The 27125-nt window shown below is 36.7% G+C and overlaps 1 protein-coding gene across 5 annotated transcripts in view; it reads left to right on the plus strand.

Annotated features, from left to right (window-relative positions):
* The window catches only part of RGS7 (regulator of G protein signaling 7), a 592608-nt gene that overhangs the window by 480050 nt on the left and 85433 nt on the right, over window positions 1-27125 (plus strand). For all 5 annotated transcript variants that reach the window (XM_073801627.1, XM_073801618.1, XM_073801639.1 and 2 more), the window contains one exon: window positions 26465-26529. In XM_073801627.1, the coding sequence (XP_073657728.1) occupies window positions 26465-26529 (65 nt within the window). The remainder of the gene's footprint in view (window positions 1-26464; window positions 26530-27125) is intronic.

A 27125-nucleotide genomic window follows, 5' to 3' on the forward strand; every position in this document is an offset into this window, starting at 1 on the left:
TCTGGTTAGGTAACAGAAATTTTTGTGGCATAAAGCTGAAATAAGACTACTTCTAAATCCAAGTGATTTTCAAAAAATAATTTTTGTTTTCTTTAATTAAAACCTGCTTAAAGGGAAATTTGCATATCTGATTTCATATTTTCCTTGAGCAAGGAGAGGGTAGGGGACTTAATATTTTGTTTCTACATTCTCTTAATAGAAGGGAGATTTAGATTATTTTAAATCACACTAGAAAAAGGTCCTCATGGGAACCATGGAGAAAGTGAAGCAAGAGAGTAAACTTGAGCACCTGGCTAGGTTCTGAATTTTCTGTTGGCATAGCAATTGCATGTGCTACAACTCTTCTTGCCTCAGAATGTCAATGTCAGGGTTAAAACATGACTTTCCCCAGTAATGGAATTTCAGAGCTGCAGGGAACCTGAGATCATCCAATTCGACCATTTCAGCTAAAGAGGAGGCAGCTGAGTTCCAGAGAGTGATAGGATTTGCCAAGCCAAGGTCACAAGTTATTGGCCGAGTTTAGAACACACTAAAAGTTAGATAAGTAGAAGATTGCTGAATTCTTACTTAGCAGAGCATTCAATAAAGACTTTCAATAACTTATTGAATAGTTGCTACTTTTCTCAGGCTATTAAGGACATATACCAAATGTGCTATGCCTTTGCATTTCTATCATTGTTATGGAACAAATTCTGGCAAGATAAGTTTTCTGTGACTGACCTGGGCTATGCTTTCATGCTAAGTTTGAGGTGTCAGGTTCTTGTTAAGTTTCTCTGCAAGCCTAGAAATATTATCCTAAGGCTGCCCAGTCTCCTACTGTTGCTTCCTGGTTTCTTTGTAAATTGTTGGCCAGCTTCCAGCTATTATAATAAAAGTAACAGTGATAACACACTGTACTCCCAGATTACCGTGCTATTTGTCAAGTTCTTGTACTATTCATCAGGCTGATTTCCTGGAGGGAGAGGCAAAGGGCAAGAACTCCAAAGCCATCTTAAACATATTTCCGTTTTAGATATAGTTTACGAGCTGGGGAAAAACAATATCTCTGCTTAATTTATAGGAAGGAACTAGAATTCTTCTGCCCAGCTGACTGACTATTCAATTCAAACCACCAAATGAAATACCTTGGAGTTAAAATGTGTCAAGAGTGACTTCACAAAATGGAATCACTGGGACATGACTTAGCAATTGCTGAGTGCTTTTTGAAGGTTAAATCCTGTCCAAAGGCGGTGCAGTACCCTGAGAGGACTTTTAATGTTATACCTGGCAGCCTGTCTAGGGCACAGTTACATGAGAAGTTATCAAAGTGAATAGTTCCACAGCCTCTTTCCAAAGTGACTGGCACAGCCTTGGGTGAACTTTATAAAAATTTACTTAGAGATCCTGGTCTCCATCTAGCATTTCTATGCCTTAGGCCACTGTAGTTAACATAGACATAGATGACTTCCCTACTGAAACCTGTGTCACAATATGAGTAACCAGAGCATACTCTCTGGTTACTAAGTGTCAGATGGCCCAAGAACACTCTGACTCACCTACTTATAATTTGTATGGCCCTGGGAGTGGACTTAAGCTCTTTGGGTTTCACTGTCAGCATCAGTACCTCCTTTCTGAGACAGTTGATTTAAGGGTCTGGATAAGATAATACATGTAAATGCCTTAAGATAGAGCAAGGCTCATGGAAGCATGATCAGATGACATTTCCTTTTCCTTAAGGAGGAGACAGAAGTCCACAGCTTTAATTATTTTCATATTTATAGTTCTTGGCTTTTATTCCAGAGATGTCCTAAAGGAATTCTGTCTCCTTAAAACTAGACCTTCACGGTAAGTATTTGAAGATTTTAAAAGTCCAAGTGTTCAATTACCATAGCAGATCTCCCTATTTTAAATAGAAGTATAGTTGATTTACAGTGTTTCATGTGTATGGCAAAGTGATTCAAATATATATATATATATATATATATATATATATATTCTTTTTCACATTCTTTTCCATTATAGGTTATTACAAGATATTGAATATAGTTACATGTGCTATACAGTAGGTCCTTGTTATTTACCTATTTTACATATGGTAGTGTGTATCTTTTCATCTCAAATGCCTAATTTATCTACCCCCTCCTTTCCCCTTTGGTAACCATAAGTTGTTATCTATGTCGGTGAGTCTGTTTCTGTTTTGTAAATAAGTTCATTTGCATCATTTTTTTAGACTCTGCATATAAGTGATATCATATGATATTTGTCTTTCTCTGTCTGACTTACTTCACTTAGTATGGTAATCTCTAGGTCCATCCATGTTGATATTATTGACATTATTTCATTCTTTTTATGGCTAACATTCCATTGTCTGTATATATATATATATATATATGTATATATATATATATATATATACACCACATCTTTTTTATACACTCACCTGACAATGGACATTTAGGTTGCTTCCATGTCCTAGCTACTGTAAATAGTGCTACAAAGAACATGGGGGTGCATGTGTCCTTTCGAATTATGGTTTTCTCCAGGTATAAGCCCAAGAGTGGGACTGCAGGATCATATGGTAGCTGTATTTTCAGTTTTTTTGAGGAACCTCCATATTGTTCTCCATAGTGGCTGTACCAGTTTACATTCCCACCAACAGTGTAGGCGGTTTCCCTTTTCCTCACACCCTCTCCAGCATTTATTGCTTGTAGACTTTTTGATGATGGCCATTCTGACTGGTGAGAGGTGATATCTCATTGTAGTTTTGATTTGCATTTCTCTAATAATGAGTGATGTTGAGCTTCTTTTCATGTGCCTCTTGGCCATCTGTATGTCTTCTTTGGAGAAATGTCTGTTTAGGGCTTCCACCCATTTTTTAATTGGGTTGTTTGTTTTTTTGATATTGAGCTGCATGAGCTGTTTGTGTACTTTGGAGATTAATCCCTTGTCAGTCGCTTCGTTTGCAAATGTTTTCTCCCATTCTGTGGGTTTTCTTTAAGTTTTGTTGATGGTTCCTTTGCTATGCAAAAACTTTTAAGTTTAATTAGGTCCCATTTATTTATTTTTGTTTTTATTTCCATTATTCTAGGAGATGGATCCAAAAAGATATTGCTGCAATTTATGTCAAAGAGTGTCCTGCCTATGTTTTCCTCTAGGATTTTTATAGTATCCGGTCTTCCATTTAGGTCTTTGATCCATTTTGAGAATGTTCTAATTTTATTCTTTTACATGGGACTTTCCAGTTTTCCCAGCAGCACCTATTGAAGAAACTGTCTATTCGCCATTGTATATTCTTGCCTCCTTTGTCATAGATAAATTGACCATAGGTGCGTGGGTTTATTTCTGGGCTTTCTATTCTGTTCCATTGATCTATATTTCTGTTTTTCTTCCAGTACAATACTGTTTTGATGACTGTAGCTTTGTAGTTTAGTCTGAAGGCAGGGAGGATTATGCCTCCAGCTTTGTTCTTTTTCCTCAGGATTGCTTTGGCAATTCTGGGTCTTTCATGGTTCCATTTAAATTTTTGGATTAATTGTTTAGTTCTGTGAAAAATGTCATGGGTAATTTAATAGGGATTGCATTGATTCTGTAGCTTGCCTTGGGTAGTATAGTCATTTTGTCAATATTGATTCTTCCAATCCAAGAACATGGTATATCTTTCAATCAGTTTATGTCATCTTCAATTTCTTTCATCAGATCTTAAAGTTTTCCGAGTAGAGGTCTTTTGCCTCCTTAGGTAAGTTTAACCTAGGTATTTTATTCTTTTTGATGCAATGGTAAATGGGATTGTTTCCCTAATTTCTCTTTCTGATATGTTAGTGTATAGAAATGCAACAGATTTCTGCATATTAATCTTGTACCCTGAAACTTTGCCGAATTCATTGATGAACTCTAGTAGCTTTTGGTGACATCTTTAGGATTTTCTCTGTATAGTATCATGTCATCTGCAAACAGTGACAGTTTTAGTTCTTCCTATCCAATTTGGATTCCTTTTATTTCTTTTTCTTGCCTGATTGCTGTGGCTAAGACCTCCAGAACTATGTTGAATAAAAGTGGCAAGAGGGCTTCCCTGGTGGCGCAGTGGCTGAGAGTCCGCCTGCCGATGCAGGGGACACGGGTTTGTGCCCCGGTCCGGGAAGATCCCACATGCCGCGGAGCAGCTGGGCCCGTGAGCCATGGCTGCTAAGCCTGCATATCCGGAGCCTGTGCTCCGCAACGGGAGAGGCCACAACTGTGAGAGGCCCGCGTACCACAAAAAAAAAAAAAAAAAAGGGGCAAGAGTGGGCCTCCTTGTCTTCTTCCTGATCTTAGAGGAAATGCTTTCAGCTTTTCACCATTGAGTATAATGTTAGCTGTAGGTTTGTTATATATAGCCTTTATCATGTTGATGTAAGTTTCCTCTAAGCCCACATTTTGGAGAGTTTTATCATAAATATGTGTTGAATTTTTTCAAAAGATTTATGCATCTGTTAAGATGATCATATGGTTTTTATTCTTCGATTGGTAATGTGGTGTATCACACTGATTGATTTGTAGATATTGAAAAATCTTTGTATCCCTGGGACAGATCCCACTTGATCATGGTGTATGATCCTTTTAATATATTGTTGGTTATTATGTTTGAAGATTTTTGTGTCTATGTTCATCAGTGATATTGGCTTAATAGAATGTATTTGGGAGTGTTGCCTCCTATTCAGTTTTTTGGAAGAGTTTGAGAAGGATCAATATAAGTTCTTCTTTATATGTTTTGCCTGTGAAGCCATGTGGTCCTAGACTTTTGTTTGTAGGAAGTTTTTAAATTACAGATTCTATTTCACTTTTAGTGATTGGTTTGTTCAAATTATCTATTTCTTCTTGATTCATTTTGGTGGGCTGTATGTTTCTAAAAACTTGTCCATTCCTTCAAGGTTGTTGAATTTGTTGGCATATAATTTTTCATAGTATTCCCTTGTTGGGGTTTTTTTGGGGATTTCTGTGGTATCAGTTGTTACGTCTCCTTTTTCATCTCTTATTTTGTTTATTTGGGTTCTCTCTGTTTTCTTTTTGGTAAGCCTGACCAGAGGTTTGTCAATCTTCTTTACCCTTTCAAAGAACCAGCTCTTGGTTTTATTGATCTTTTCTATTGTTTTTTAAGTTCTCTTTTATTAATTCCTCTCTGATCTTTATTATTTCCTTCCTTCTGCTGACTTTAAGTTTTGCTTATTCTTTTCCTAATTCTTTTTGGTGATAGGTTAGGTTGTTTATTTAAGGCTTTTCTTGTTTTTTTGAGGAAATCTGTATTGCTATGAACTTCCCTCTGAGAACAGCTTTCACTGTATCCCACAGATTTTGTATAGTTGTGTTTTTATTGTCATTTGTCTTAAGGTATTTTTAAATTTCCTCTTTGATTTCATTGTTGACCCATTTGTTTTTTTAGTAGAATGTTGTTTAGTGTACACATCTTTCTGCTTTTCCCATTTTTTCCCTGTAATTAATTTCTAGTTTCATACTGTTGTGGTTGGATAAAAGTGCTTGATATAATGCCTATCTCTTAAATGTGTTGAGACTTGTTTTGTGACCAAACATGTGATCTATTCTGGAGAATCTTCCTTGTTCACTTGAAAAGAATGTGTATTTTGCTGTTTTTGGATGGAGTGTCCTTTAGATATCTATTAAGTCCAACTGGTCTACTGTATCATTTAAAATCACTGTTGCCTTATTAATTTTCTATTTGTATGATCCGTCCATTGATGTGAGTGGGGTGTTAAAGTCTCCTACTATTATTGTTTTTCTGTCAGTTTCTCCTTTTATGTCTGTTAGTATTTGTTTTATGTATTTGGGTGCTGTATATTAGGTGCTTATATGTTGATGAGTGTGAAACCCTCTTCTTGTATTGTTACTTTTACCATCGTACAGTGTCCTTTATCTTTCTTTATGGCCTTTGTTCTAAAGTCTGTTTTGCCTGATAGGAGTATTTCGACCCCTGTTTTCCTATCATTTCTATTTGTATGAAACATCTTTTTCCATCCCCTCACTTTTAATCTATGTGTGTCCTTTGCCCTAAAATGGGTCTCTTGTAGGCAGCATATTGTAGGCTCTTGTTTTTCTATCCAATCTACCACTCTGTCTTTTGACTGGTGCATTTAGTCCATTGACATTTAAGGTAATTATTGATAGGTATGTATTTATTGCCATTTTAAGCCTTGTTTTCCTCTTGATTTTATATTCCTTCTTTGTCCCTTTCTTTTTCTTTCTGTTTTTCCTTCTGTGGTTTGATGATTTTCTTTTGTATTATCCTTATGTTCTCTTCTTTTTATTTTTGGTGAAACTATTGTATATTTTTGATCTGTGGTTACCCTGTTTTTCAAGTATGTTAACCCCTTCCTATATCTACTTGCCTTAGACTGGTAGTCATATAAGCTCAAACACATTCTAGGAAATGAAAAAAAATCTACATTTTCTTACTCTGGTTCCCCACATTTTATGATTTTTATGTCCTCTTTTACAGCTTCATGTTCATCCTTCTGCTCTTCATTGTGGTTATCAAAAGAAAATTTTTTTTTAATATGCGTACTGGCTTATTTAGGTGACTTCCTTTCCAATTGTGATTTTCTCTTTCCTATAGATTCTTACCTCTTTTCTATTTAGAGAAGACCTTTCAATATTTCCTTTAGGATAGGTTTAGTATTGCTGTATTCTTTTAATTTTTGCTTGTCTGAGGTATTCTTTACCTCTCCCTCTATTCTAAATGATGATCTTGCTGGGTAGAATATCCTAGGTTGCAGATTTTTCCCTTTCAGGACTTTGAATATATCTCACCACCCCTTCTAGCTGCAACATTTCTGTAGAGAAACCAGATGATAGCCTTATGGGGGTTCCCTTGTTATTTACTCTTTGTTTTTCGCTTGCTGCCTTTAGAATCCTCTCTTTATCTTTAACTTTTGCCATTTTTATTATAATACATCTTGGTATAGGTCTGTTGGGTTTATCTTGTTTGGGACTCTCTGTGCTTCCTGTACCTGGATATCTTTTTACTTCTTTAGGTTTGGGAAATTTTCAGCCATAATTTCTTCAAATACGTTTTTGATCCCCTTCTCTCTTTCTTCCCCTTCTGGAATCTCTATTATGCATAGATTGGCATGCTTTATATTATCCCATAGGTCTCTTATATTGCTTTCAATTTTTTCATTTGGCTTTCTGTCTGCTGTCCTGATTGGGTAATTTCCATTATTCTATCTTCCAGATCACTTATTCACTCTTCTGCATTATTCATTCTGCTATTCATTGCTCAGCTTTCATCTCAGCAAATGAGTTTTCTATTTTTTCTTGGTTCCTCTTTATAATTTCTAATTCAGTTTTACATTACTCTGCATTTCTTTCAATAGCCTTTCTTAATTCCTTCAGTATTTTCATTGTCTCCTTTTTGAAACTGGTGTCTATTAGATTGAAGAGGTCTATTTCATTGTTTGTTCTTTCGGGAGAATTCTCTTGGTCTTTTAATTGGGAGTGGTTCCTCTGCTTCTTCATTTTACTCATATTTCTCTTATTCTGTGAGTTTAGGAGAAACAATTATCTACTGTTGTCTTGGAGGGCTATTTAGATGTGGGAGCATCCCTGTGTAGCTTGGTGTGGGTTTAATATTTTTGGTGCAAGGGATGTTTTTAGAATGGATGCCTGTCACCTCTTTCCTCACTGTATGCTGGCCATTATCCCCTTGTAAGGGGATGTGCAGATGCAGTGGCTGGAGCCCAGTCCTGGGATTCTCAGTGGTGGTGGCAGCTCATGTGCACCCCTGGAGCACACGATGGGAGCAGAGATGGCTCACGACCATTCCCAGAGCCCTAAAGGGCAGTGGTGATGGCTTCTGACTGATCCTGAAGCCCAGGGGTGTGGTGGTAGGGGCTTGTGACTGTTCCTTAAGCCCAGAGCGGGGGGTGATGGGGTGGTGGTGGCAGCTTGCAACTGCTCCTGGATTCTGTAAGGGTGGCAGTGCTGGCTTGCAACCACTGCTGTAGCCTGAGGGGGTGTGGCAGCAGTGGCTAGCGATTTGTACCACATGTAGGTGGTGTCCTGCCACCTGAGAGTACATGCAAGGGAAAAGCCTGCAATGGCAGGTCTCCCCACTGCCCTCATGCACCCCCCAAACAATGGCACCTGGCCTCTAAGGTGGGCCAGGCTTCCCCTGCATACACCCTCAGTGGCAGTTGCACCAGACTCCAGCCTCTTCAGTCTGTTTCCACTAATCCCATACCAGTCTTCTCCCTGGGTTTGATCTCCAAAGCCCAGCTCCAGCACCCAGCCCATGCCCACACCAGCAGACACTGATCTCAGTCTGTGGAGTGCAGGGCAGTGGCACTGACCATCTGTGCAGGTCTCTCTCTGTTCTACGTGCTGCAAACCGGTTACTGCAATCTCCTCCAAGGCTATGAAGCTCCGCCTTCTGTCCTGCCTGATTTCCCTGCCAGTGAGGGGACTTCCCAGGTTGCTTCCTCCCAGGGGCACAGGTCCTGTCCAGATTCCTTTCTCATTTTCTTTTTTTTTTTCTTTTGTCCTACCCAGTTACATGGAGATTTTCTTGCCCTTTCAGAAGTCTGAGTTCTTCTGACAGAGTTCAGATACTCTGTGAGAATCGTTCCACCTGTGGACGTATTTTTGATGTATTTGTGGGAGGAAGTGAGCTTCACATCCTACTCCTCCACGACCTTGATTGCTTCTCCCCTACAATTTTTTTTTTTTTTTTTTTGCGGTACGCGGGCCTCTCACTGTTGTCGCCTCTCCCGGTTGTGGAGCACAGGCTCCGGACGTGCAGGCTCAGTGGCCATGGCTCACGGGCCTAGCCACTCCATGGCATGTGGGATCCTTCCGGACCAGGGCACGAACCCATGTCCCCTGCATCAGCAGGAGGACTCTTAACCACTGAGCCACCAGGGAAGCCCCCCACAATTAGTTTTTGATAGCATATTTTATATCTAATTGTTTTGTGTACCCCTTAACTGCTTATTGCTGAGGTGGATGATTTCATTACTTTTGTCTTTTAACCTCCCTACTAGCTTTGTTTGTGGATGATTTCATACCTTTAATCTATGTTTGCCTTTACCAGTGAGCTTTTTCATGCCATATTTTTTTGTTTGTTTGTTTCTAGTTCTGGCCTTTTCTTTTTTGCCTAGAGAAGTTCCTTTAAGATTGCTGTAAAGCTGGTTTTGTGGTGCTGGATTATTTTATCTTCTGCTTGTTTGTAAAGCTTTTGATTTTTCCATCAAATCTGAATGAGAACCATGTTGAGTAGAGTATCTTGGTTGTAAGTTTTTCCCTTTCATCACTTTAAATATATCATACCACTCCTTTCTGGCCTGCAGAGTTTCTGCTGAAAATCACCTGACAGCCTTATGGGAGCTCCTTTTTATGTTATTTGCTGCTTTCCCCTTGCTGCTTTTAATATTCTCTATCTTTAATTTTTGTCATTTTGATTACAATGTGTTTTGGTGTGTTTCTCTTTGGGTCAATCCTATATGGGACTCTCTGGGCTTCCTGGACTTGGGTGACTGTCTCGTTTCCCCAGTTAAGGAGGTTTTCAGCTATTATTCTTCAAATATTTTCCAGGTCCCTTTCTCTCTCTCATCTCCTTCTAGGACCCCTATAATGTGAGTATTAGTGCAACTGATGTTGTCCCAGAGGTCTCTTAAACTGTCCTCATTTCTTTTAATTCTTTTTTCTTTTTTCTGTAGCAGTGGTGATTTCCATTACCCTGTCTTCCAGCTCACTGATCCCTTCTTCTGAATCATTTAGTCTACTATTGATTCCTTCTAGTGTATTCTTCATCTCTGTTTGGTTGTTCTTTAAATTTTCTAACTCTTTGTTAAAAACTTCTAACTTCTCGCTCTGTGCATCCATTATTTTCCTGTGTTTTGTGCATCCATTATTTTCCTGAGTTTTTGATCATCTTTAAGATCATTATTCTGAACTCTTTCTCAAGTAGACTGCCTATCTTCACTTCACTTAGTTTTTCTTCTGGGTTTTTATCTTGATAAATCTTCTCTAATAAAGGCATTTGATCCCATACAGTAACAAATTCATACTCCTATTTTATAATAACATAGTCTTCATTATTAACATAGTCAGAAAATTAAATAATTTAAAAATAATTTGTATAATATATTCTCCTAGTTAGTTTTCTTTTAAGATTTAATTTATCTTGCTGTTAATGTTTGAGTTGCTGTAGAGTCATAAATTTAAAAAAATAAAATTACCTTAATTACTGTTATTTCTTACCTTTTCATTCCTCTAAGTGCATTCCTAATGACTAAATAGTTAAATGATTCTTAGATTTTATAGTACTGTATTAACAGCAAATTTAAAGTACTTCCAAGGAATTACTTTGGAAACTATGTTTTTAAAGAAGATAATTATCTCTTTTTTCAGAGTGAAATTAAGATTAATTTCACTTTGTTTTTAAAAGGTCCAAAAATTATTGAGGTTTTAAATATATGTCCATTCAGCATAGATATAATTACAAAATATATTTGCATCTTTGGGTAGGTGTAAGAAGAACTGACTGACACAGCATACTTCCCAGAAATTTTCCCATATTGCTCCCCCTCACCACTGAATGGAATAAAAAACAAAGATAGAAAATCTAGACTAGAATGTATCATTAGAACAGTGAAAATTCGAGAGTGATGCCACACATCACTCACTTGAAAGATGTATCTCTTTTCTGGAATCAATGGAATTTAGTCAAGACAGGAAGATGGTGATATCATTTCTTTTCTCAAGAAATTAGGGCAGCTTTATAGAATGAAATTGGATGAAATTCTGACCAACCCATTAATGATTTCCAATATCTATACATGAGAGCTAGAGATGTAAGTCTTGGATGGCAGAGAAAGACTTGCTCCATCTTGGATCAAGGTTTCTTAGGCTTAAACACAGCATTGGAAAAGACAGCATTGCCTAATGTTTTGTCCCTGACCTAGATTTCATAAAGCATCTCAGGTTCTCTCAGACATTTGGGAAGCAAGCTTAAGAGTAGAGGGGAGAGACTGAGAGAAGAGCAATGAAGTACCTAGAAGGGTAGTTGCTGCTGGCCAACAGCTACCACAGAGAACCCAGGATTATCAACATCTTTTCCAGCTCACCTTCATCAGTGTAGTGGCCTCACTCCAAAATGAGTGAGCAAACACCAGAAGAAACCAGAAATAAGAAGGGTCACCATAACGGGTGATATCTCTCCTTTCCTGGGTAAATATACATCCCATCAAATTTAGATTTTTTAAAAGTTGTGCAAAAACAAAACTTCCTTTCTTTAATTACCCAAGACAATAACTTTCTCTTCCTGGCCTCCAGGATTCAATAACTGTGATTAAAAATAGTTTACAAATGGAATGTGAATACTGTAAGTAATTTTTAAAAACTATGACAGAGCATAGGATAAATTCTGGTCACTAAAAGAATTAGGAAGATAGGAGGAAGTGAAGATAGGTTAAGTTATTCATCATTTATGAAGGTAAGCATTAGACAGTGTTTAATTTCTGAGGTTAACTTTCAAGAAATATGTATTTAAGCATTTATTTAAATATATGAGTGCCACTAAAGGAACAGTAACAAGTTTTATTACTTCTAAATTATTAAAGTAGGAGTTAGAGAACACTCCATGTAACAAAAGGCAGAAAACAGAATTTCAATCAGAGAGAGAGAGAGGGACATGATGACATAAGAAAAGGAATAACAAACATTAACTTACACAAATGAATATAAATATTTGTCTATTAAAAGAACAATATCTTTATGTTAGGTCATGAATAAAATTCAACAATATCTTTCTACAAGGAAGACAAGTGAAACAAACTGACTCTTTCAGTTAGCATAAATGGTGAAAATAACAGTGGAAAATGAAATTAGGGGTTGCAATATACACCAGATGAAAAATAGTTCAAGGTACAAAGTATTAAATGGAGCCAAATCAGTGAAGAAAACAATCCATAAAAATTTTTATATTAAAATCTATGATATGAAAACTATTGGAAATATAAGAAAACACATAAAGAAACATGATGAAAATGTTGCACTTAACATACCTCTTTCAAGCCACAATGGCAAAAATTCAAGTCTGGCATTTAGGAGAGGATATTAGCATATTGCTGAAAAGGTATAATGAGTAGAAATTTGGCAGTGTCTTATAAAATTCAGAATGTGCCTGTCCCTCAAACCCCTGATACCAATTCCAGGAGTATATGCTATAATAATTCACTGGATAATTATTTATAATAGCTTTATTTTTTAAAAGATTTTTTATGATGTGGACCAATTTTAAAGTCTTTATTGAATTTGTTACTATATTGCTTCTGTTTTATGTTTTGGTTTTTTGGCCACGAGGCATGTAGGATCTTAGATCCCCAACCAGGGATTGAAACCTCACCTGCTGCATTGGAAGGCAAAGTCTTAACCACTGGACCACCAGGGAAGTCCCCTGTAATAGCTTTAGAAAAAAGAAAGAAAGAAAAAAACTAGAAAACATCTAAGTATTTAAATATACGGATATGGCTAAATAATATGTGATTCAGTCATAGGATAGACTACAGCAGTCAAGAGAAACAAGCTATATCTATAGAAAACAGCCTGAGTAAATCTCAATGATGTTATGCTGAGTTAAAAAAAAAAAGCAGGTTTCTGAACGTGTACTGCAGATGCCATATGTCTGTATCATTATTAAATTTCTCTCCAAAAGCCTGGGGCGGGGGTGGAATATATATATATATATATATATATATGTCATAGGTCTAATAAATAAAACTTCAAATCCTCCAATAGAAAAACTAGCAAAGTCATGAATAGCTAACTCACAGAAGGAAAAAGTACTCAAATAGTCAGTAAACATTCATTGATGTTTTCACTCAACAAATCTGTTTTGAACATCTACTATGTGCCAAGTACTATTGTAGGCAGGGGGATACTTGGGAAAACAAAACAAGCAAAAATCTCTGTCCTCTTGGAGCTGACATTCTAGTGAGGGCAGTAGGGGGGGAAATTAAGCTAATAAGCAAACTACATAAATGAATACATAAATTGTATATTAGGAGGTAAAATGTTGAACGGAGGAAGGCAATGGGAAAGAGGCTAGTAAGGGGTGGGGAGGGGAGATGTTGCTGAGAGAATACCAGTTCAGCCCTGAGGGCAGAGCCCAAGCTTTCCAGAAATAGGTAAAGGAGCAAAGGCCAGAAGCAGAACGTCTGTTATGCAGCTCAAGCACAGCCAGAGAGCAGCAGGAAAGGAGGTCAGAGGACAACTTAATGGGGAAGCAAGGACTTTGGCTTTTAGAGTGAGATGAGATGGGAAGCAGTTGGAAAAATGGAGAGTTTCAACACAGTGGCAATCTGATTTATTTTAACAGAATAATTCTGATTGCTTTGCTGAAAATAAACTCTCCAGAGTTGGAGAGGGTATGAGTCACACTCATGTCTAAACTTTACAGAATTTGTTTTTAAGGATCAAAATGTTTGAAAGGTGCTTAGTCCCTAATCAGCAATAACACTTTCAGGAAATAAACAATTTCTAAAAAGTAAAACACATGCATGTATACATACATGCAGAAATATTAGTATATAATAGCAAAACTATGGATATAACCCAAGTGCCCAGCAATAAGGGATCATTTAAATAAATTATAGTACATCTTGGGACTTCCCTGGTGGTGCAGTGGTTAAGACTTCGCCTTTCAGTGCAGGGGGTGTGGGTTCAATCCCTGGTTGGGGAGCTAAGATCCCACATGCCTCAAGGCCAAAAAACCAAAACATAAAACAGAAGCATTATTGTAACGAATTCAATAAAGACTTTAAAAATGGTCCACATCAAAACAATCTTTAAAAAAAATTATATTACATCTCAACACAGGACTGTCGTGAAATAATTTTTTAAATATAAAGAGCAACACTTATTGATATGAAAATTTAGCCACAATATAATATTAAAGAAAAAAGTTTCAAAGACAGCATTTGTAGTACAGTTTGAGTACATTGTAAATAAATATATGCAGTTAGATTTTTATATAAATATACATATTCACGTGTATAGTAGTGGATGTATATAGAAGGAGAAAACCCAGAATATATACCAAAATAGTGGCAGTGAGATTATACTTGACAATGATTTTTTACTTTAATATTTATATATTTTCTACATTGTCTGAACTTTTACAATGAGGGATTAAGGATTTTAAATTTTAAACTACTTCAACTTTGAGGTAAAACAATTTGCACACACTTTGAATGGCAATATAATATCTCATTGAACAAATATGCATGCTTTCTTTGCCTGTTCCCCATTGTCATTCCTGTATCCACATCGTGGATGCTTAAGTCTCTGGTGCCTCTTGTGTTATTTCCTTGGGTTATGGTCTCAGAAGAGCAAGTACTGGAACAATGGCCATGAATGTTTTAAGGCTTTATTACTCATTGTCAAAACCCTTTCCAAGGGCTTCCCTGGTGGTGCAGTGGTTGAGAGTCCGCCTGCCAATGCAGGGGACACGGGTTGGTGCCCCGGTCCGGGAAGATCCCACATGCCGCGGAGAGGCTGGGCATGGCCGCTGAGCTTGCACATCCGGAGCCTGTGCTCCGCAATGGGAGAGGCCACAGCAGTGAGAGGCCCGCGTACCAAAAAAAAAAAAAAAAAAAAAAAAAAGAGTAGACATGAACGCACCATGCAACACTGACACACAGAGTACCATAGTAGTTGCCATCAACTCACATTGAGATTATTTAAGGCTAAGACATTGGCTTGAGGCTCATTTCGTGGCTGTTAGGTGCTGGGAGTCATTGCCCCCACCAGCCCAAGTGGGAGGAGTGGGTGGGGAGTGCCTCCACTTCAAGCCCAGAGACAGTTCAATGGGCTTCTGAGAGTGCTTGACAGCAGTCACCTACCCCGGGGGACACACTGGACCATGAACTTCCAGGCCTCAGAATTACAAAGGGCAAGAGACAGGCCGTCTAGCTATGGATGGGGCATTGAAAGGGAGGTGGCTATGTTCTGTGGCCTACTTTCAGGGCAAAGAGTGCATGAATGTTTCTAAGCCATGTGTGAGAGGTAGTCCTGTCTTAGAAGGCAGCCTGGAGGGACAAACAGCATTGCAAAGAGAAGCTAAAGGTACAAATCAAGGGCTATGGCATTTGCCAGCCCCAGCAAAAGGGTGCTGCAGGTGAGAGATCCCCACAGGAGATCTCGCAGGGGAGAGATTCTCCAAAGCATCCACAAAAGTACCTGAGAAATACAGTAAACTTTAAACCCCTGCCAAGTCCAGATAATGGCAACACTAGATCATCACGGTGGTACCAGTAGGGTAAGAATATCAGCACTCACCTTTCCGCTCTTTCCTTGCTGTACTCCAATCCCAGAAGACGAGAAGCCTTGGTTACAATACTTTGAGGCGGACACAGAAAAACAAGGTGGAGAAAGAAGGCACTCACACTTATTTCACAGAAGCTGGGGGAAAAGGGAAGCCTTCAAGACCTTAAACCAAGCTTGGAGTTTCGACTATTACTTGGATGCACATTCTTATTCATAAACTGGGACTTTTTGAATTACCCAAGAGTGACAAACAAGACTGTGAAACTTGCCTGAATTTTTATTATTATACCACAAAGTAAACTTTAAAAGATAAAAAAGAGTTGCATTATGACTCTGTGTTACATTTGTATTACTTTGGTTGAAAGTTGGATATTTTTCCAGTAGTTACTTGGCAATTGTATTTCTAGTCTTTATGAATTATATTTATGTCCTGTCCATATTTAGATATTAGGATCTCTGTGATTTTCTCACCGACCTCTGTGATACAATTCTGTACCCTTTTGTCATGAGTATCAGTGTTTGCTCAACAGGCTACTCTACATTTAGAGCTTTATGAAATTAAATGGAAAAACTGATGTCAGATTTTACTTTCTACTCAATTAGACATGTGATCCAGAAACTTCGACTTTTCCATCTAAATTCTAAGTTGTATTTAAGCCAAATTCTATGCCTTTACTACACAACTATTTAAGCCAGAGTAACACTTCAGGGTTTCTCAAACTTTCTTCCACTTAGTGGCAGAGCTTCCTATTAAACTACTTGTTTGTTGACCCTTTAAGTCCTCAAAACTATCTCATTATAGTCTCCCAGAAAACTACTGCAAAGAGATATATTTACATTTTAAATTGAAGTTAAACCTTGATAATGGGAAATATCTTAAATAGAACTACAGAAATGGGTTTTTTCATTGTATTTTCAATAATTTGGCAGTACAGAAAAAAATTCAAGCATTATATTAAAAAGTATTCATACTTTGTACCAGGGCCTAGGTCCATACACAACATCATAGGGCACTTTTAGTGCCTAAATAATTAGAGATCAGTACAAAAAGAATTGAACTGAGCCATAGTTTTGACTATGCCCAAGTACTCCCATTTTTTCAATCTTTGATAAATTGAATTAATTTGAAACTCTTTTTCATCTGCTTGATCCTCCTCCCTCATCCATATCAGCCCAATGCTGATACTCTCTGCTGATGAAGAATAAAAGTATCATCTGTTCCTGTCAACATGCTGTACCGTGTCTAGACTAGATTGGTGAGGTTTGGGCCATTCCAGTCATGACCGTATTTGGTCTATTTTCAACAGAATTTCAGAGTGTTCCCTACTCTGCTAATACAGCCTTCACCTTTTCCCTTCTTTCTCTTTACCAAAGAGTCTAGTAGAAATTACTTGAATTAATTCAACTTCTCAGTAGCTTCTTCTGAAAATATCCTGTACATTCATTTATTCATTCATTCACTCATTCAACAAATACATATGAAACATCTGCTCTATAACTGGCACTGCCTGTCCATACCTTCATTTTGTTTCCTAGACAGTTAAAGAAAATTGCATTTACCTATAATAAAGGATGCATAAATTCTTAGTGAACATTCATCTTAAAAATATCACTCTGCTCCTGCTTTATTCATTAGTTTACCTAATGAGGTTAGAAATATGTTTCCCAAAAGGGGTCTTATTTTGAAAAGAACAAAGTTTAGATGACCACAATCAATAAAACAAGTAGAGGCTGATGCAGCCTTCTGCATATATATAGAGGAGGGCTGACTGATGGGGCTTGAAATTTGATTAAAGGTGATTCCATAGGAAATCTGAAATTATTTAATTAGGTATTTAAGAAAATTCAATCTTTCTCTCATGAAGAGATACCCTCAGGAATGTTGCATATACATTACAATCTCTTTCACCAACTGCTGAAAACATTTTAGATATTTTGTTAAAATCACGGTGGCCTGTACATTAAGAGTTTCTTCAGGAGAGAGTGTAAATTATATCCAATTAGGAAATTACATCATATCAATTTTGTTTTTCAATTTTCAATTTTGTAAATTTTGAAAATTAATAATTTTTAAAATCAGTTATTTTGTAATCTACATATGAAAATTACTGATATTAATAGAAAAATAAAATTACCATAGTAGATTATAGAGAGAAGTGTTCTAAAATCTATCCTAGATTTTTAGTGTTTGTAGTAATATTAGCATCATTCCAAGGTTGGTCTCTCCTTTCCCATGACTTTCATACAGGAAGTCTTAGAGGGCAGAAATTGAATAAATAGCATCAGTGTTTTCAGTGGCCTCAGATTTTTTGTATAAGTTATTTCCTCACTGATATCAGCTGGATTTCATTATCAAAAACTGAAGGTGGTACAGATTAGTGCAAAAGTTGTATTTATAAGAGATCCCCCAGGGCTAGCCTTACAAAAAGTGATATTTGACACTCTTTATCCAATGGATTTATTTGGCATCTAGAATTGATAGAGTTTATCTTGAATTTTATGAGACTCAAATACCATATGTTATGGAAAATTACAAAAATATTCTGAAAATGAGACTTTCCAGAGGGCTCTGAATAACTTTTTTGTTTTTGGTTGGTCATATTTTGTTTATTTTAATTTAGTTTTTATTGTATATTGGAGTACAGTTGATTTACAATATTGTCTTAGTTTCAGATGTACAGCAAAGTGATTCAGTTATACACATACAAATATCCATTCTTTTTCAGATTCTTTTCCATATAGGTTATTACAGAATATTGAGTAGAGTTCCCTGGCTATACAGTAGGCCCTTGTTGATTATCTATTTTATATATAGTAGTGTGTGTATGTTAATCCCAAACTCCTAATTTATCCCTCCCCACCACCTTTCCCCCTGGTAACCATAAGTTTGTTTTCAAAGTCTGTGAGTCTGTTTTGTAAATAAGTTCATTTGTATCATTTTTTTTGATTCCACATATAAGTGGTATCATGTGATATTTGTCTTCCTCTGTATGACTTATTTCACTTAGTATGATAATCTCTAGGTCCATCCATGTTGATGCAGATGGCATTATTTCATTCTTTATTATGGCTGAGTAGTATTCCATTGTATATATGTACAAAATCTTTTTTATCCATTCTGCCTTCGATGGGCATTTAGGTTGCTTGCATGTCTTGACTATTGTAAATAGTGCTGCAGTGAACATTGGGGTGCATGTATCTTTTCGAATTATGGTTTTCTCTGGGTATATGCCCAGAAGTGGGATTGCTGGATCATATGGTAGTTCAATTTTTAGTTTTTTAAGGAACCACCATACTGTTCTCCATAGGGAGTGTCCCAATTTACATTCCTGCCAACAGTGTAGGAAGGTTCTGTTTTCTTCATACCCTCTCCAGCATTTATTGTTTTTAGACTTTTTGATGATGGCCATTCTGACTGTTGTGAGATATTACCACATTGTAGTTTTGATTTGCATTTCTTTAATAATTAGCTATGTGGAGCATCTTTTCATGTGCTTTTTGGCCATCTGTATGTCTTCTTTGGAGAAATGTCTATTTAGGTCTTCTGCCCATTTTGTTTGTTTGTTTGTTGTTTTTTTAATTGGAGTATACTTTTTTTACACTGCTGTGTCAGTTTCTGCTGTACAGCAAAGCGACTCAGCCATACATATACATATATCCCCTATTGTTTGGATTTCCTTCCCATTTAGGTCACCACAGAGCACCAAGTAGAGTTCCTTGTGCTACACCGTAGGTTCTCATTAGTCACCTATTTTATACTTAGTAGTGTATATATGTCAATCCTAATCTCCCAATTCATCCCCCCCCTTCACCCTTGGTATCCATATGTTTGTGTCTCTAATTTCTGCTTTGCAAGTAAGATCATCATTACCATTTTTCTTGATACCACATATATGTGTTAATATATGATATTTGTTTTTCTCTTTCTGACTTACTTCACTCTGTATGACAGTCTCTAGGTCCATTAATGTCTCTGCAAATGACACAGTTTTGTTCCTTTTTATGGCTGAGTAATATTCCATTGTATATATGTACCACATCTTCTATATCCATTCCTCTGTTGATGGACATTTATGTTGCTTCCATGTCCTGGCTATTGTAAATAGTGCTGCAGTGAATATTGAGGAGCATGTGTCTTTTTGAATTATGATTTTTTCAGGGTATATGCCAGTAGTGGGATTGCTGGGTCATATGGTAGTTCTATTTTTAGTTTTTTAAGGAACCTTCATACTGTTCTACATAGTGGCTGTATCAATTTACATTACCACCAACAGTGCAAGAGGGTTCCCTTTACTCTACACCATCTCCAGCATTTATTCTTTGTAGATTTTTTGATGATGGCTATTCTGAATAGTGTGAGGTGATACCTTGTTATAGTTTTGATTTGCACTTCTCTAATAATTAGTGATGTTGAGCATTTTTTCATGTGTTTTTTGGCCATCTGTATGTCTTCTTTGGAGAAATGTCTATTTAGGTCCTCTGCCCATTTTTTGATTGGGTTCTTTGTTTTTTTGATGTTGAGCTGCATGAGCTGTTTGTATATTTTGGAGATTAACCCATTGTCAGTCACTTCATTTGCAAATATTGTTTCCCATCCTCTGGGTTGTCTTTTTGTTTTGTTTGTGGTTTCCTTTGCTGTGCAAAAGCTTGTAAGATTATTAGGTCTCATTTGTTTATTTTTGTTTTTATTTTCATTACTTTAAGAGGTGGATCCAAAAAGATATTGCTGTGATTTATGTCAAAAATTGTCCTACCTATTACTTCCTCTAGGAGTTTTATAGTATTCAGTATTCCATTTAGATCTCTAATGGATTGGTGTCTTGGATTCCTTTTATTTCTTTTTCTTCTCTGATTGCTGTGGCTCAGACTTCCAAAACTATGTTGAATAAAAGTGTGGAAATCTTTGTCTTGTTCCTGATCTTAGAGGAAATGCTTTCAGTTTTTCACCATTGACTATGATGTTACCTGTTGGTTTGTCATATATGGCCTTTATTATGTTGAGGTACATTCCCTCTATGCCCACTTTCTGGAGAGTTTTTAATCATAAATGGGTGTTGAATTTTGTCAAAAGAATTTTCTGCATCTATTGAGATGATCATTTGTTTATTTTTGGTTTTATTGCCATTACTCTAGGATATGGCTCGAAAAAGATATTGCTGTGATTTATATCAAAGAGTGTTCTACCTATGTTTTCCTCTAATAGTTTTATAGCATTCAGTCTTACATTTAGGTCTTTAATCCATTTTGAGTTTGTTTTTTGTATGGTGTTAAAGAAATTTCTAATTTCTTTTTTTACATGTAGCCGTCTAGTTTTCCCAGCACCACTTATTGAAGAGACTGTCTTTTCTCCATTGTATGTTCTTGCTTCCTTTGTCATAGATTAATTGACCATAGGTGCATGGGTTTATTTCTGGGCTTGCTGTCATGTTTCATTGATCTATATTTCTGTTTTTGTGCCAGTACCATACTGTTTTGATTGCTGTAGCTTTGCAGTATAGTCGGAAGTCAGGGAGCCTGATTCCTCCAGCTCCACTTTTCTTTCTCAAGATTGCTTTGGCTATTCAGGGTCTTTTGTGTTTCAATACAAATTTTAAGATTTTTGTTCTAGTTCTGTGGAAAATGCCATTGGTAATTTGACAGGGATTGATTGAATCTGTAGATTGCCTTGTGTAGTACAGTCATTTTGACAATACTGATTCTTCCAATTCAAGAACATGGTATATCTTTACATCTGTTTGTGTCATCTTCAGTTTCTTTCATCAGCATCTCATAGTTTGGGGAGTACAGGTATTTTGTCTTCTTAGGTAGGTTTATTCCTAAGTATTTGATTATTTTTCATGCAATAGTAAATGTGATTGTTTCTTTAATTTCTCTTTCTGATCTTTTGTTGTTGTTGTATAAAAGTGGAACAGATTTCTGTGTATTAATTTTGTACCCTGCAACTTTACTGAATTCATTGATTACCTCTAGCAGTTTTCTGGTAGCATCTTTAGGATTTTCTATGTATAGTATCATGTCACCTGCAAACAGTGACAATTTTCCTTTTTCTTTTCCAATTTGGATTACTTTCATTTCTTTTTCTTCTCTGATTGCCATGGCTAGGACTTCCAAAACTATGTTGAAGAAAAGTGGTGAGAGTGGAAATCCTTGTCTTGTTCCTGATCTTAGAGGAAATGCTTTCAGCTTTTCACCATTGAATATGATGTTACCTGTAGGTTTGTCATATATGGCCTTTATTATGTTGAGGTATGTTCCCTCTATGCCCACTTTCTGGAGAGTTTTTATCATAAATGGCTGTTGAATTTTGTCAAAAGCTTTTTCTGCATCTATTGAGATGATCATATGGTTTTTGTTCTTCAAATTGTTAATGTACTGTATCACACTGATTGATTTGTGGATATTAAAAAACACTTGCACGCCTGAAATAAATCCCATTTGATCAAAATCCCATTTTGATCCTTATAAGGTATTGTTGGATTCAGATGGCTAGTATTTTGTTGAGGATTTTTGTGTATATGTTCATCAGTGATATTGACCTGTAGTTTTCTTTTTTTGTGATATCGTTTTCTGGTGTTGGTATCAGGGTGATGGTGGCCTCATAGAATGAGTTTGGGTGTTTTCCTTCCTCTGCAATTTTTTGGAATAGTTTCAGAAGGATAGATGTTAACCCCTCTCTAAATGTTTGATAGAATTTGCCTGTGAAGCCATTTGTTCCTGGCCTTTTGTTTGTTGTGATTCACAGTTTCAATTTCAGTGCTTGTGATTGGTCTATTCGTATTTTCTATTTCTTCCTGATTCAGTCTTGGGAGATTGTACTTTCTACAAAATTGTCCTTTTCTTCTAGGTTGTCCATTTTATTGGTGTATAGTTGCTTGTAGTAGTGTCTTATGGTCCTTTGTATTTCTGTGGTGTCTGTTGTAACTTCTCCTTTTTCATTTCTAATGTTACTGATTTCAGTCCTCTCCCATTTTTTCTTGATGAGTCTGGCTAAAGGTTTATCAGTTTTGTTTATCTTTTCAGAGAACCATCTTTTAGTTTCATAGATGTTTTCTTAGTCTGTATTTAATTTATTTCTGCTCTCATCTTTTTGTTTTCTTTCTTCTACTAACTTTGGGATTTTTTAGTTCTTCTTTCTCTAGTTGATTTGGTATAGGTTTAGGTTGTTTATTTAAGATTTCCCTTGTTTCCTGAGGTAAGATTGTATTGCTATAAACTTCCCTTTTAGAACTGCTTTTGCTGCACCCCATAGGATTTTGATCGTCATGTTTTCCTTGTCATTTGTCTCTAGGTATTTTTTAATTTTCTCTTTGATTTCTTCAGTGATCCATTGATTGTTTAGTGACATAATATTTCACCTCCACATGTTTCTGTTTTTTTTCTTGTGGTTGATTTCTAATGTCATAGCCATGTGGTCAGAAAAGATATTTGATATGATTTCAATTTTCTTAAATTTATAGAGGCTTGCTTTGTGGTCCAGCATGTGTTCTATCTTAGAGAATGTTCCATGTGTACTTGAGAAGAATGTGTATTCTGCTGCTTTTGGATGGAATGTTTTATAAATATCAATTAAGGCCATCTAGTCTAATGTGTCATTTAAGGCCTTATTGTGTTTCCTTATTGATTTTCTGTCTGCGTGTTCTCTCCATTGATGTAAGTGAGGTGTTAAAGTCCCCCACTGTTATTCTGTTACTGTTGATTTTTTCTTTAATGCTGTTAGCATTTGCCTTCCATATTGAGATCCTCCTATGTTGGGTGAACATAAATTTGCAATTGTTTTGTCACCTTCTTGGATTCATCTCTTGATCATTATGTGGTGTCCTTCTTTGCCTCTTGTAACAGTCTTTATTTTTACATCTATTTTGTCTGATATGAGTATTGCTACTCCAGCTTTTTTTTTTTTAATTCCATTTGCATGGAATATCTTTTTCCATCCCCTCACTTTCAGTCTGTATGTGTCCCTAGATCTGAAGTGGGTCACTTTTACACAGCATATATACAGGTCTTGTTTTTGTATCCATTCAGCCAGTCTATGCCTTTCTTTGTAGTATTTAATCCATTTACATTTAAGGTAATTATCAATATGTATGTTCTTATTGGCATTTTGTTAATTGTTTTTGATTTCTTTAGGTAGGTTTTTTTCTTCCCTTCCTATTTTATTCTCTTCTCTTGTGATTTGATGAGTATCTTTAGTGTTGTGTTTTATTATGTTTTTTCTTTTGTGTATGTATCTATTGTAGATTTTTATGTGAGGTTCCCATGTGGTTTTTATTTAGCTATATATATATATATATTCATATATATATACACATATATATGTGTATATGTGTGTATATATATATATATATATGATTTTTTTCAAGTTGCTGGTCTCTTCAAATGCATTTCCAACATCCTGGATTTGTGCTCTCCTCATGATTGCTGGTTTTAATATCATATTTGCATGTGGATGATTTACAACCTTTACTGTATGTTTGCCTTTACTGGTGAACTTTCCCATTCGTAATTTTGTTTGTTTCTTTCTTTCTAGTTGTTGCCTCTTCTTTTCTGCCTAGAGAAATTCCTTTAGCATTTGTTGTAAAGCTGGTTTGGTGGTGCTGAATTCTCTTAGCTTTTGCTTGTCAGTAAAGCTTTTCATTTCTCCTCAAGTCTGAATGAGCGCCTTGCTAAGTAGAGTATTCTTAGTTATAGTTTTTTTCCTTTCATCATTTAAATATATCATGTCATTCCCTTCTGACCTGCAGAGTTTCTGCTGAAAAATCAGCTGATAGCCTTATTGGGATTCCATTGTATGTTATTTGTTGCTTTTCCCTTGTTGCTTTTAGTATTTTCTCGTTGCTTTTAATTTTTGTTAGTTTGGTTAATATGTGTCTCTGCATATTCCTCCTTGGTTTTATCCTGTATGGGACTCTCTGTGCTTCCTGGACTTGAGTGAGTGTTTCCTTTTCCATGTTAAGGAAGTTTTCTCCTATTATCTGTTCAAATATTTTCCCAGGTCCTTTCCTCTCTCTCTTCTCCTTCTGAGACCCCTATAATGCAAATGTTGGTACATTTAATGTTGTCCCAGAGCTCTCTGTGACTGTCTTCATTCATTTTCATTCTTTTTTCTTTATTCTTTTCCATGGCAGTGATTTCCACCAATCTGCCTTCCAGCTCACTTGTCTGTTCTTATGCCTCATTTATTCTGAAAATTATTCCTTCTAGTATATTTTTCATTTCAGTTATTTTATTGTTCATCTCTGTTTTTTGTTCTTTGAATTATCTACCACTTTGTTAAACATTTCTTTTATCTTCTTGGTCTGTGCCTTCATTCTTTTTCTGAGATCTTGGATCATCTTTATGATCATTACTCCAAATTCTTTTTCAGGTAGATTGCCTATCTACACTTCACCTACTTGTTCTTCTGGGGTTTTATCTTGTTCCTTCATCTGGAACATATTTCTCTGCCATCTCATTTTGTCTAACTTTCTGTTTGTGGTCTCTGTTCTGTAGGCTGCAGGATCGTACTTCCTCTTGCTCCTGGTGTTTGCCCCCTGGTCGTTAGGTTCTTCCAGGGACTTGTGCAGGCTTCCTGGTAGGAGAGACTGGTGCCTGCCCACTGGTGGGGGGAGCTGGGTGTTGTCCCTCTGGTGGGCAGGGCCATGTCAACAGGTGTGTTCAGAGGAGGCTGTGAGCTCAGGACAACTTTTGGCAGCCTGTCTGCTGATGGGTGGGGCTGTGTTCTCACCTTGTTGGTTGTTTGGCCTGAGGCATCCCAGTACTGGAGTCTGCAGGCTGTTGGGTGGGGTTGGGTCTCAGTGCCAAAATGGCAGCCTCCTGGAGAGCTCACACTGATGAATATTCCCTGGCCCTCCACTACCAGTGTCCTTGCCCTCACCATGTGCCACAGCCCACCCGTGCCTCCCCAGGAGACCCTCTAAGACTTGCAGGTAGATCTGGCCCAGGCTCCTGTGGAGTCACTGCTTTGTCCTGGATGCCAGGGCACGTGAAACCTTGTGTGCACACTTCAAGAGTGGCGTGTCTGTTTCCCCCAGTCCTGTGGAACTCCTGCACTCAAGTCCCCTGGCCTTCAAAGCCCAATTCTCTGGTGGTTCCTCCTCCCGATGCCAGACCCTCAGACTGGGGAGCCTGACGTCTGGCTCAGAAGTCTCACTACTGTGGGAGAACTTCTGAGATATAATTGTTTTCCAGTTTGTGGGTTGCCCACCTGGTGGGTATGAGATTTGATTATATTGTGAAAATGCCCCTTCTCATTGTGGCTTCCTGTTTGTCTTTGGATGTAGAATATCTTCTTTGGTAGGTTACAGTCTTTTTTGTCAGTGGTTGTTCTGAAGATAGTTGTGATTTTGGTATTTTGTGAGAGAGCTCCATTCCTTCTACTTCAACATCCTGTCTCCTCCCTTCTGAATGTCTTGATATTAACATGAGAGTCACTAATATTCCTGAAATCACTGAAGAAATTTGATTGTTCGATGGCAATGCTGCTGTCAACGTCCTCTTTCTATCTGTCATTTATCCTGTAAATCTTCTGCCCAGATGGACTTTGCCTGGTAATGGAGAAGACAGAGTCCTCAAGGAAAATAGAATTAAAAGGTTATTTGATTATAGTTAGGTCAGATGTATACTCTCCTCTCTCCTAGTGACAAAATGACTGATTGATGATTGATCCTTGTGGATTGCAGCAAGGAAGATTCTAAGAAGCCTTCGGTTTACATTAATAAATTATTTCAGTTGACAGTAGAATACGGAAATAATTAAATGTGCAAATAGTGATTCCCTCTTCATGCAATTCTTTTTTTAAAAATCGTTTTATTTGTATATCCAGATTTTAACATTCATTTGATCTTTTATTGAAAAGGCTTTATTTTTTTCCCCTTATATTTTGAGGAAGCTAAAATTGTGACAACTATTTAATGAAATAAAGTAAATGGTTACCAAGTTTTAAACATATCTATTTTCTTATAACACCTTTTTATATTACCGCTATGTTTGAATTTCAGTAATGATGTTACAGATTACTTATTTTGTCCAAAAAAAGATAAAAAGAGAAAATTACAACTTGGGGAAAAATGACAAAGACCAACATGTCTTCGTTTATAATGCTCTATTTTTATTTTTAGTGTCTCAATGTAAATAAGCAGGTGAGAGATGATTGATTTTTTTTCCTTTACAGCGGTTTACCTCTGCAAAAGAACAATGCAAAACAAAGCAAGGCTGGAACTAGCTGACTATGAAGCTGTAAGTACCAAGGACTTCCTGACAAAGAAAGGTATAAAATGAGCAAGAATAAGGCCTACGGTCATTTCTGGGCACTCTTAACTTTCTACATTCATGGATCTTAGGGATCAGATTTCCAGGGAAGGGCAGCATAATGATTTAACATATCCCTTACTTGCTTATTTCCTCTCATCATTCACAATGAGGATGGTGAAATTCTAAATACACAAACTCAGAGAAGAAGGAGGAAGCATATCTTATTTGCTAAAATTGACTTAAATGTAAAAACTTATATATATGTATATATATATACTATATATAATGAAGATATCCAAACTTAGAGAATTATAGAGCATTTACACTGGGAAAATGGTTTTTGCAAAACCTTTATGTTGGTCACCATCCGCAGATTAAATTAATCTCATGTAGTTTGTTCAGATGGTTGCTATGTTCTGATTTACTAAACTTGAAGCACTGTCTACAACTGGGTAGTAGGGGGCTGAAGGTTTAAATTTTTCTCAGGAACTGGATAGACTGGTTGAATCAGTAGTAGAGAGTATTGCTTTCCTGTTCCTCAGTAAAATGAGCACAGGAAAATCCAATGGATTAGTCTTGAG

Source organism: Tursiops truncatus, chromosome 1, assembly GCF_011762595.2.
Source record: "Tursiops truncatus isolate mTurTru1 chromosome 1, mTurTru1.mat.Y, whole genome shotgun sequence".
Lineage (NCBI taxonomy): Eukaryota > Metazoa > Chordata > Mammalia > Artiodactyla > Delphinidae > Tursiops > Tursiops truncatus.